The sequence below is a fragment of the Phaseolus vulgaris genome, chromosome 4, assembly GCF_051622355.1.
Source record: "Phaseolus vulgaris cultivar YP4 chromosome 4, ASM5162235v1, whole genome shotgun sequence".
Lineage (NCBI taxonomy): Eukaryota > Viridiplantae > Streptophyta > Magnoliopsida > Fabales > Fabaceae > Phaseolus > Phaseolus vulgaris.
The window spans coordinates 49,024,899-49,037,024 of NC_143501.1; the positions used below are offsets into that span (position 1 = coordinate 49,024,899).

A 12,126-nucleotide genomic window follows, 5' to 3' on the forward strand; every position below is an offset into this window, starting at 1 on the left:
TCATAAATAATAGGTAAGTCGTACATCACATGTACGAGATTCTATAACAAAAAGTTGTTACAAAATGAATAATTAGAAAAAATTAATAAATAAATAATGTACCACATAGACACGATTTTAATATAAATAAATTTAGAAAAAGTGAATACGATTTTCGTGTAATGTTTATTGAATTAAACTGAGATCATGTTTTATCCCACTTCTTAATAAGATATATATAAGATTCATTTAGATCATGTCTTATTGAGAGTTTGTTTGATTTATCAGGTCATCCGATATCGAGTTGTTATCATATTGCTTTTAAGGGATGTGTTGGACATCTCACATTAACTAGAGAATAAAACAATCTCGATATGAGAGAGTGTGAGTGTGTTAAAGATCTCAAAACTAGAGATTAAGATATTTCATATCCAATTTTATAAGTTGGATTATATTTAAAGTATATTACTTAAAATAATCCACTTATAAATTAATTTTATCTCTAATCAATATCAGATCTTTAAATTATTTCTTAATTTGTAAGCTACAGTAAGATCATGACTAAACCCTCTTTCACTCGTAAAACAAAAACATAATGACGTCTCAACAATCTAGAGACACTATGCAAAATATCAATGCCAATGTCTTTTTTTATTGAATTCCAATTTTTTTTCCGTCACTTAGTGAGAAGGTTAGAATCGTGTTTGTCTCAATATTAGGATCATGTCCCACTCAAAATTACTTAATTGATATCATTATATTATATTATTTTATTTTCTCACTTGCATCAAAGATTTTCCTTTAAATTATTAAGAATTGAGAGTGCACATATATACCTTATCCTCTAGATACGCCAATACTTCAACCACTACAGAAAAAATTCTAAGGGTATTGGATTTTAATACCCCTTTTGACAAAAAATATCTTAGTTGTTGGATGGGAATGGCACCTTATTCACCACTGATTTTCAACTAAGTTCTTGTATGACCACTAACACAAAAAAATATTACCAAAATGGGGCAAAAAGTGAAGGATTCCCCCACCTTTATAATTTTTTTTTGTTTTACTTTAGTAGTTTTGGTTATACCTACACTACTAAAATAAAGAAATAGAAACCAATTTTTATAGACAAAAAGTAATTAGTTGCTATAGTGACTAAATTAGAGATCATTCTAGAAACTAAATTTTTTTTGGATTCTAGATTAGTTTATATTATTATTAAATGGTTTCTAAATTGATATTTAATTAGCAACCAAAGTTTTTGCTACCAATTATTTAGATTCTAAATTTGGTAGTAAAAATATGTATTTTTGCTACCAATTATTTAGATTCTAAAAATCTTGGTTGCTAATTAGACACAAATTTAAAAACTATTTAACAATTTAAAATTTATTTCTATTTCATGATTTTTTTTTGTAATGATAAAAGAAATACATAAAGTTTGAAACATTTTAGGAAATAATGATATTTTATTATCAATAATGGATTTTTTCCAGCTTATTTTGTTGAGAAGTTAGAGAGTATGGTGACTTAGAAAATATGGAAAGAAGAAAGTGACAGTTTTTGCTAAGGAAAGAAAGGAAGTAATTAAATATTGATTAAGGGTAGAAATTTAAAATCTAGAATGATTAGGCCTGTATTTCTTTTACATTAAGAGATAAGGGCACGTTTTCTTTTATATATAAAAAAAACTAATTACTTAGTTACGAAATATTCGATATGGCTATGCATGGACCAATATTTATATGACTAATGGTATTGCCAGATATATTGTTTAGAAAAATATATACCATAATTGATTTCGAATTAATCATAATTTTAATTCATAAGTTTAAAACACAGGCGTATTCTTCTTGTTATGAAATATAATAAATAATATACTATCTAAAGTAAAAAAAAAAATACATGAAATGTTAATGCATGTTTTTTTTTATTTGATAAATTGTTATTTATGGTAAATTTATTGACTTTTTATAATAACTTTTTTAGAATGATAACTAAAAACTTTGTATTGAGTGCATATTCATAGTATATTGTATGCTTCTAGGTTTGGTTGTTTGGAATTTTTTTTTATAAAAATTTTTATGTTAGGTATCACTATGACTAGATGTATAACTTTGGACTTTAAATCTAACCCAATCCCATAAAACTAGTTCATATGGTAAGATTTGTATTCACTTATATACAATGAAATATTATCATATCTAGTCGATGTGGAATCTTCAACACTCTTAAAATCAAAATCATAATTAATGTTCGATAGGATAAAAATTTAAATAATTTTGATAACATTTTTAAAAATACATTTTAAATCTAACTTAATCTTATAAATTTGACTTTAGTTATATATTATGAAATAAAGAGCAAACAATCTTAAAAATAAATTCCATTTCCAAGCTTGACCTAGAGAATGCACTAGTTTATTCCTTTCTATGATTATATGAGTAATTTGTAGCAGAAATGAAGCCACGCATGTAAAGTTTTCTTAGTTTCAATGGCCACTTTTGACCCTGTTACAGTTTAATGCAAATAACAATTGGTTTTCACTTTATTCTGTTATCTTCTTATAATCAAAGTTAAAGAGAAAGAAACTATTGATTTTGATCTATCCAACTTACTTTATTGACTAAAAGGAAACACGTTTATTTCAATAACATTATTGAATTGTAAAAAAAAAGTGAAATAAAATTTAACATGCATGCACCCAGTGAACTCATTTGTGGATACAGAAAGATATCAAAATTAAAACAAAATAAAAACAACAAGTGAAAATGAAATACTAATGACAGAACTATATCATTTTTTTTTTATCGACAATAACATTTAAAATCATTTTAGAGGTGATTCAACCCTTATACATAAAAACAATAACAATAAAACAATAATCAGAGACTAGCTCAAAACCCAACCTAACACCCCTTATTGCTAACATATAAGAAATCCTAACATCGTATCAAACCACCAACTTCATACATTCTAAAGGTTCTAAACACTAACTGGAAAAAAAAAACGAAAACAGAATACGAAAACAAAATAAAATTTTGCATAAATCCAAAATCAAACATTAACTTCCATCGAAGCGAACATTATATCATCAACTAGTATGCAATTATTGAACCCTTCTAATTTTTCAAGGCTTATTGGCTTCAACATGCTTGAAACCACCAATGACACCACCAATTCCACCTATAACACCTCCAATTCCAATTCCTTTGTAAATGCCTCCACCAATGCCACCAACTATACCACCACCACCTAAACCATTACCACCAATTCCAACACCTAGACCACTACCACCACCTAAACCACTCCCACCACCACCATCTCCTCCAAATCCACCCCCTAAACCACCACCACCTCCACCTCCTCCGCCATATCCTCCTCCTAAACCACCACTTCCTCCACCCAAACCACCACCGGACCCTCCATCTATGCATGATTCAGGCTTCTTCACCTCTTCCTTTGATTTTTTCTGCAAGTTCCTAGCATCAACATTCTGGAACATTAATCCCAGCACCAAAATAACAACCCAAATGAACTTCCTCTCCATCACCATCTTATAATATTTTACTGCTACACACTTCACTGATCACACCACCTATGTATGCATGGATTTATATAGTTCTTGCTTGCATGTGAACGAATGATAATGTTCATGTAAAAGAAGAGGAATAGAATTTAATGTGCAGTTGGAGATGTTTATTGCAACCTCACAAGTTACCTTCCCTCAAAGTAATAGACCAGCTCTACCACATGACAGTAACGTGAACTTCCATTTCGCATTCATGATTCGCACACTTATATTTTCTCTCCATCCACCATTTATATGTATAAACCATAATCATCATCAATTCTCAATTAATTTCATAACATACCAAAACAATAATATGCTACACTTGAAGTGACCAGCTTAATAAATCAAAGGTGAGTTCATGTGATTTTATGATATCAATTTTTTTTTTCTAGAATGCAAAGCTTAGAGATAGGATTTTTTTGTCATATTCTTCGTTCGTTTTTGAAAAAAAAAAAACATCTGTATTAATACTCCAAAATAATTTTTTTATCAGTTAAAAAAATATAAATCACTTCGTGTAACTCTTTTATATAACAAAAAAAAAACACCAACAACTCTTTTAAAAAAAAACTCTGAAAATTTATCAAAAGCTGTAACTCAAAACCAATAGACACATTAAAAAAAAAATAACACCACAAAATCAACCTATTCAAAATTATCAAAGGTTGTTGATTATAAACAAACAAGTTAGCGAATCAAGACATCAATCAGAAAAAGAAAAACATGTAAAAACAAATTTCGTTGTAAATAAAGACTAAACCTTTAGTTGAAAAAAAAATTCAAAATATCAATAACTCCACCTTTAAATATGTGTTTATTCATACGTCTCCAAATCTCATTAATAACTGCAATCCATATACTTCTCTTAACAAGATTTATAAAAATTAAGGTGTTCAGTAGATCATATGCACCAAAATAGTATTTTCAATTTTTTTGCTGATTAAAAATTATATAAAAGTAAATGAAAGTTTGATGCTTTTTTCTGTGATAATCAGAGGTACAGTGCTCTATCTCTTCATTAATTTTAACCAAATTGTTTTCTTTTCAAGCAAATATTTGAGTTGGATTGCAAGGGTTTGATCAGTTGAGATATATAAATTAACTTTAAACAATGAAATATAGTTCTCTAATTGTTTAATATATTGCACATTCAGACTTAAACTTTTAGACTATTTTAATAAGTGTCAATTGGCATGTTAATAATTTTTGGTTTAGTGAATGATAATGAATTCACTTAAAGAAGAAAGTTGAGCAGAGATGAAGAACAGAGTTGTTTGTTGGTGGTTATGCAGTCATAAATTGTACAGTGAGTAGTGCAGAGGCCTATTCTGACAAGCTGATACAGTGAGCTCAATATTGTGTAACACTGTTGCAGTATGTTGGAATTATTTTGTCGGAATGGTGGCACACTACCATCCAATATTTCTTCGTGGTAGACGGTGATGGGGTACTCAATATGGACCATGTAGATTAATCTCAGATATTTTCATAATTATGTTATTATGATTAATAGTATATACTGTGAAACATTACTAATCATTTTAACTGAGTCTGTTAGGTAATTCTTTCATTTACCTTGTTCAAACTCAGAATACTTAAAAACTTGAATTCAGTATTACTTGCTTGAAAAACAAAGATTTTCTTAATTATATATATAGAGAGGAAAAAGCCACTACAAGAAAAAAAAAACATGAAATAAAAACCAATTTTTAGATACCAAAATAATTAGTTGCAATAGTAACTAAATTAGATACCATTTTAGAAACTAAAACAAAAATTTGTTTCTAAATTAGTTTCTATTATTGTTAAATAGTTTCTAAATGGGTATCTAATTAGCAACCAAGGTTTTAGATACAAATTTAAAAACTATTTAACAATAATAGAAATTAATTTAGAAACCAATTTTTGTTTTAGTTTCTAAAATGGTCTCTAATTTAGTTATTATTGCAACTAATTATTTTGGTCTCTAAAAATTGATTTTTATTGGATGATTTTCTTGTAGTGAGCATAGGTTTCACAACTAATTTAAATCAAGCCATAAATGTAAACACGACCATAGTCTGCATCATCTCCATGTTATAGTGTCTTGGGCTACAATGTTATTAAGAAATTAACTTTAAATTTAATTCAAGTTTATAAAATGGTTTAAGATGAGTTTTGTAACTATATATATACTATGAAATATTATTATTTCTACACATTCTCTTTACGTTGAGATTGTCAACTCGTGTGTGAAATTATATATTTATGGATAGTTTGATAGCAGTTCGATAGTAAATGATCGGATAAGTCCAACAAACTTTAAGTCTAACTTAATCTTGTAAAACTGACTTATAAGGTAAAATTTATATCCCAGTTTCAAAAGTTAAAAATTTACAATAGTTTATGCTTAGTAATTTGGTCATGTTTTTGTTTAAGGTGGGTAGGTGTTTAGTTTGCATGCATTTCAAGTTACCTGACTGTTCTATTAAAAAAGGTAAAACTAAGGTATTTTAAATATCTTAAAACATGTTACTGATAATGTAAATATTGCTAAATATTTGTTGTGTGTATGTAAAAAGAAGAATATCTCTTTTCTCAATAGCTTTTGGTAAAATATTGAATGACTTGGACCATTGATAATTAATTCTACATGATTGTAGGTAGAAAAAGAAATAATTGTAAGTAGAAAATGATATAATTTGATGGATTTCCTTTTGATTTCTTATTTTTAAATAAGCATTAAAATTATGCAACTCAATCACCCTTTCACTCAAAGGTCACAATTTATCAATTTATCATAATTGTGTTTTATGTTTAAGATTTAGTATTTAGGATTTATAATTTAATATTTTAAATTATAATGAAAAACTAAAAAAAGAAAGAAAACCCAAAAGTGTCTCCCTCAACTCCATTTCAAACTCAATAATGGAGAAGAGGACCAATTATATTTGTTAGCTAAAGTGCCATTAGTGCTGCAGTTTTCATTGTTAGTTTGATGAAGGAATTGACGAAATTATAGTTGCAAATCATATTTGCCGACAATTTCTCATCTATATGTCACTAAATTGAAAAAAAAAATTGTGGGTTTGTGAAGAAATTGTATTATTGATTTTAAAAATATATATTAACATATAACAAAATTATTTTTATACTAAAACTAAACATACAAGTCATTAAAATATATATCTTCTAACAAATAAATAAATGTATATTATGTATAGATAGATGAAGGTAGAAAAAGCAACAAAAGATGTGTCCGTAAAAATCTTACGTGGAAGGGTATATACATGGGTCAGTTTTAACAAGAAACACGTACAAATGATAAAAAGCTAAGGAAATGTTAAAGGATAAAATTATAAAATAGAAAATCAATTAATAAAGAATAAGCAAAAGATATATATGAGGTGATTTGAGATCGCAGGCCCAATAGATCCATTTAATGAGTAATATAAATAGATAGAGCATTTAGTTCAGTAGTTTAGTTTTTTTGTACGAGTGATGAAGACAAATACTGACCTACTTTTCGAAGAATTCTGGTCATCGTATATATTTGAAGAAGATAAATAAAGATTTTGAAAAACCTTAAATGCGATGATCAACAAGAGAATTATTTCTATATCAAACATCCAACAACTATATGAAGAATTGAAGAAATTCTGAAGCTACAATGTACATATTCCAGAAGTCTATATAAAGACATTAGGGGTGAAGAACACACAAAAACAAGAAAGCGATAAACAATATATTCAATTGTATAGACAAAGTTGTAAAGTTGTGTCTTAGATCTGTGCTTATACATTTTCATATCCGCTAGTAAGAGAGAATATGTGAGATTGAGTTTTGAGCGTGAGCATTGTAAATTCTTTGTTGTTGAGTATACCCTAAGAATCTTATTTGTTCTCTCTAAAAGAGAGTTTTTCTCATTATATTGAGAGATCCTTGATCTTAGGAGGAGATTAGGATTGTGTACCTCGAGAGATTAAAATACTTGGTTAACCCATAGAGGTTGAGAATAATGTGTACTTTGAGAGGTTATAATGAACTTGCAAATGTTCATAATATTGTGTACCTCTTAGATGTATACAATACTAGTGTACTTAAAAAAGAGGTGGATAATACTTGTTTGTGAAAGCCTCTTGGCTAGGTTGTTCAAGGAGACTAAACATAGTTTTTTTTTCATGGGTGAACCAATATAAATCTTTGTGTATATTTATCTCTACACTTCCTATTTGAATCGGTCTTGATTACTAATATTCCGTAAATTGAGTTTGGACTCCATTTAAAAGCCAATTGGACCTTCAAGTTGTACAATGAACTTAATGTTAAAGAAACAAATCCTATGATGCCTAAGTGAAGAGAACTATAACTAAATATGTTATACACTTAGTGATTATGTGAGTTTCTATGATAATGCAACAAATGAGGAAGGAGATTTGGTTGAATTAAGATTTGTTGCATAATAACCACCTAATTTTATTCTAAAAGGAAAATAGGAGAAGGTATAGAAGTTAAAGAAGAAGAAAAAATGTTAAAAGAAAGTGTTCTAAAGTAGCATAAGTATTAGGCCAATTAAAATTGTGATCCATACCAAAAGGCCACTATTTTGAGCCCAAACACTGTTCCTTCACAAACACAAAATGAGGAAAGAGAAAAAGTGTGTGAAGATCGAAACATTACCCAAATTTGACACCACATAAAAACCCTAACCCAATTTCACCCTTCACCGCTTAAATTCCCCTTTCATTTCTCAAATCCCTTTCTCACAATCGCGATTTTGTTTCGTGCAATCTCTGCGATTCCGTTATTCACACACTCCCATGGACGACATGGAAGACGACGCAAGGTACCCTCCCAAGTCCTTCTCTCTTAACCGTCAGAACCCCTCTCACCGACACAAACACCCCGTACGCGCCGCCCCTTACCACCGCCCAATGCCCACGCGCTACGACCAGTCCGTCGTCGACGACGACGACGACGACGATGAAGAAAACGAACACGAAGATTTCAACGACGACAACGACGAAGGCGAAAACGGCTACGACGAAAACGACGTCGTCGGGTATCCCCGGATCCCGAAGAAGCGCAAGGTGCTAGTTGCGCCGGGATCCTACGAATTCGCGCCGCGTTTCAAATTGTCGTACGGTTCGCGCGGTTCGGGTTCTTCCGGGGAAGAGTGGAGCGATCACGAGACTTTCGTGCTGCTGGAGGTGTGGGGGGACAAGTTCCTCCAGCTCGGGAGGAACAGTTTGAGGTCGGAGGAATGGCGCGAGGTTGCCGAAAAGGTTTCGGAGGAATTGAAAACGGATAGAAGCGTGACGCAGTGTAGGAGCGTGCTGGACAAGCTGAAGAGAAAGTACAAGAAGGAGAAAACCAAAATGGATGAAATGGGAATGGGCTCTTGCAAATGGGCCTTCTTCAAGAAGATGGACATGTTGATGGCATCTTCTGCAAGGCAGGAGTATGGCCTTGCGTGTGGGGTGGATTCTGGGGAGTATGTGTTTATGAACACTAGGATTTACTTGAACAGGTCCAATGGATTTGATGAGATGAGGGACAGTCCAGGGGAGTCTGAGAGTGATGATGATGATGAAGAGGAAGAGGAATGTGGTGGTGGCGGTGGTGCTGCTGCTGAGGATGAGGAGGACGAGACATCGTTCCGTGTGTTGGCGGATTCGATTCAGAAGTTTGGGAAGATTTATGAGAAGATTGAGAACAGCAAGAGGCAGCAGATGATGGAGTTGGAGAAGATGAGGCTGGATTTTAACAGGGAGTTGGAGCTGCAGAAGAAGCAGATTCTCGAGAGGGCGCAGGCTGAGATTGCCAAAATTCAGGAAGGGGATGAGGAGGATACCGACACTTCCACGGAGAATCTCAGTGAATGATGTAGGTAGGTAGGGTTGGTTGGTTGGTTAACGATTTAAGGTGTGTTTGGAATATTTGAAGAACTTATTTATAGTTTACCAGGAATTATGATATAATATTTATGTGAGTGTTTGAGTAAGCTAATGAAGATAACACATCCTTTCCTCTGTATATTGTTTTAACATTTCAGGTTATTTCAGTAAGCTCTCAGGATAGGCTATGGCTTATATGAAAATAGTTTGACCTTGTTAATACTTCAATTATAGAAACAAATAATACATAAACATTAGCATGATAAGTACATAATTAAGCTGCTTACCGGGATGCACCCCTAAGTATATTTTCTTGTATAGCTTATGCTTTTAGTACACAATATATAATTTTGTAATTTGATTGATATGTATGTTTGGGGACCTAAGGTGAGGTGTTATAGTATAAAATTAGTAATAGTCTTTTTAGTTGGATTTGGTGGTTATTAATTATTTATACTCTTAATAGTATAAATATAAAATAACTATCTATTACATAAATCTGTACAGAATTTTGTGTATATATATACACACATATATATATTATTGGCGATAAAAAAAATATTTTTTGTTCTGGCATATTGTACACCGCCTCACTGTGATTTGGATGCAGATATTTTGATTTCCTTTAAGTTCTTGAATGTGCTGACCAAATTTGTTTGCTATGAAATGAAAATATTAAAGAACATTTTGAATGTTTCCTATAAGTTCAAGAATTTACTTCTGGATTAAGATGTTATACTTATAGGAACATAACTATTGTCAAATTATCCTAAGGTGTTCAATAAATGCTTATTTCTAACAAAAACACTGTTTGTGAATAATATAGAGTTTAGTTCCAGATAGGAATATTCCATGATGAAGGGTTTAATATAGGCTTCACTTTATATTAATTGATTTGGATTTTGGGAGGCAACCCACCCTGAACATGATTTTATTATTTTCTTAAGGCTGTTTGTATCACAAGCATTCATAGACTGTAGTCCGGTCAATTTTGTCAATGATTTCCTTTTCAATGGAGCAAATGGTATCTGGTGATTGGTAATCAATGAAATTAGCATTTTCAATGAACCTGGGAAAGAAAGCTCACTCTTTGAGCTTTTTGAATAGTTCATGTACCAATGCACATCGTATAAGAATCATTGGCTTGATTTGGTTAGACTGTTCATATTGAGTCCTCAGATCATGCAGTCAAATGAAATTGGAATCCCACTTATATTCTATATGATAACAAAAACTTAGTAATTTACTTGCTTGCTGTGAAGTAGTGATAGGGATTTCGTATAAATCAGATTAGAGTCTGTTTCACCATGCCATAAAATTAAGAAAAACGTGCGTTTCTGTTTGTTAGAGAGAGAAACAGGGACTATAATTTAGCAGCAGACACATATGCCTCAAGAACGTAAAATGCTGACATTAGTCCCTCAAAATCTCAAATGTTGCCCACATTAATCCTTTTCAATGTATAGTGTGTGCCCTGCATAAGGACAATTCAGACCAAAATTTGTAATTTTTTGGAGAATAATGTAACATTTTCAGGCTAAAGGATGACAGAGTCAGGTATTGTCAATTTAACATTACATTTGTTTTGATGAGTAGCAGAAGGAGGTGTGACTGATACTGTTGTTTAATCAGATTATATGTTGGAATGCTGTGATGGTTCAATATCCATGCTTAAGGATGCCAACAAACTTCATTATAAAGTTGGACAGTGTAATAGAGTTAGTTACATTGAAATCTAGTTTTGGGGTAGTTTGCGTTGCATTGATTCTTTATCCGTAAGAGGTGTGCTTTCATACTCTATCAGTTTGGATTTGTTACTATATATTTACACGTTTGATTGTTTATTTTAAATAGTGCAGGGTATCTGATTATTCCACAATATTCGAAAATGATATTGCAATGTTTTATTATTTTTTTCTGTTTTAGTAGATAATCCTGGAAAGGGTGGTGATATCTTGATAGAGTGCACCAGTTTTGGAGGGAAAACATCGTCTACACGCCGAAAAAGAGATGCACCCAGTAAGGTTTTTGACCTGTGTTCCCTGATAATGGGGAAGTTGATTAGAAAGGGTAATATTTTTGTATGGGTGACTAACAATAATCTTGGTGCACCATTAAATAATTTGCAGCACATTTCTGTAACTTATCTGTCTTTGAATGGAAATGAAATGTTAATAGTATACTAAACTTAAATACACCTCCACTGAACTGAGAATCTTGATGTCACTATTTGGAATGTTTTGTTATGGCAGTTGAGCTGGAGAACAACTCTTGCATAATGTGTCTATTAGACACAACCGACCAAAAAATATAAATTAGCTTTAAAATGATGTTAGTGTCCATTTGTTATTTCAATGTAAGAGTTTTGTTTGCTGTCTTTTTTGTTATTTCATTGTATGCAAGAGACTTTGATCAGTAATACCCTGCTAAGGCTCTGCTGATTCCCATTTTCCTTATAACATTTTTATAGATTTTATTTTTATTACATCCTAAATAGCAAATTCACCCATGAAAATTCAATATTTGATAAAAAAAATTGGTTTGAATCTCCTGTGATTTAGATAAGTTATTGTCTTTATATTTTTAAGAGTAGTGGATTTTGTTCTTGGTCAAGTCAAAATGTTTATACTATCAATGGTAAAAAATCTTGCAGGATTTTAGAAATTGGATCCTTACAACCATTGTTTTTATAGTATA

General features: G+C 31.1%; 1 protein-coding gene across 8 annotated transcripts; it reads left to right on the forward strand.

Annotated features, from left to right (window-relative positions):
- Window positions 1–8,117: 8,117 nt before the first annotated feature.
- LOC137838060 (Alcohol dehydrogenase transcription factor Myb/SANT-like family protein) lies at window positions 8,118–11,622 on the forward strand. 8 transcript variants are annotated; one of them, XR_011085545.1, is made up of 3 exons: window positions 8,160–9,422; window positions 11,062–11,211; window positions 11,356–11,622. XR_011085545.1 is itself a non-coding variant. In XM_090301827.1 (2 exons), exon 1 carries the CDS (start codon window positions 8,353–8,355, stop codon window positions 9,415–9,417), a length of 1,065 nt encoding a protein of 354 aa, XP_090157953.1. In that variant the 5' UTR covers window positions 8,118–8,352; the 3' UTR covers window positions 9,418–9,457; window positions 11,359–11,622. The 8 variants fall into 8 exon arrangements, 6 of the variants coding, with proteins under 6 accessions (XP_090157953.1, XP_068503380.1, XP_068503379.1 ...); XR_011085544.1 differs by having other exon boundaries at window positions 11,359–11,622; XM_090301827.1 differs by lacking the exon at window positions 11,062–11,211 and having other exon boundaries at window positions 8,118–9,457; window positions 11,359–11,622.
- Window positions 11,623–12,126: the final 504 nt, after the last annotated feature.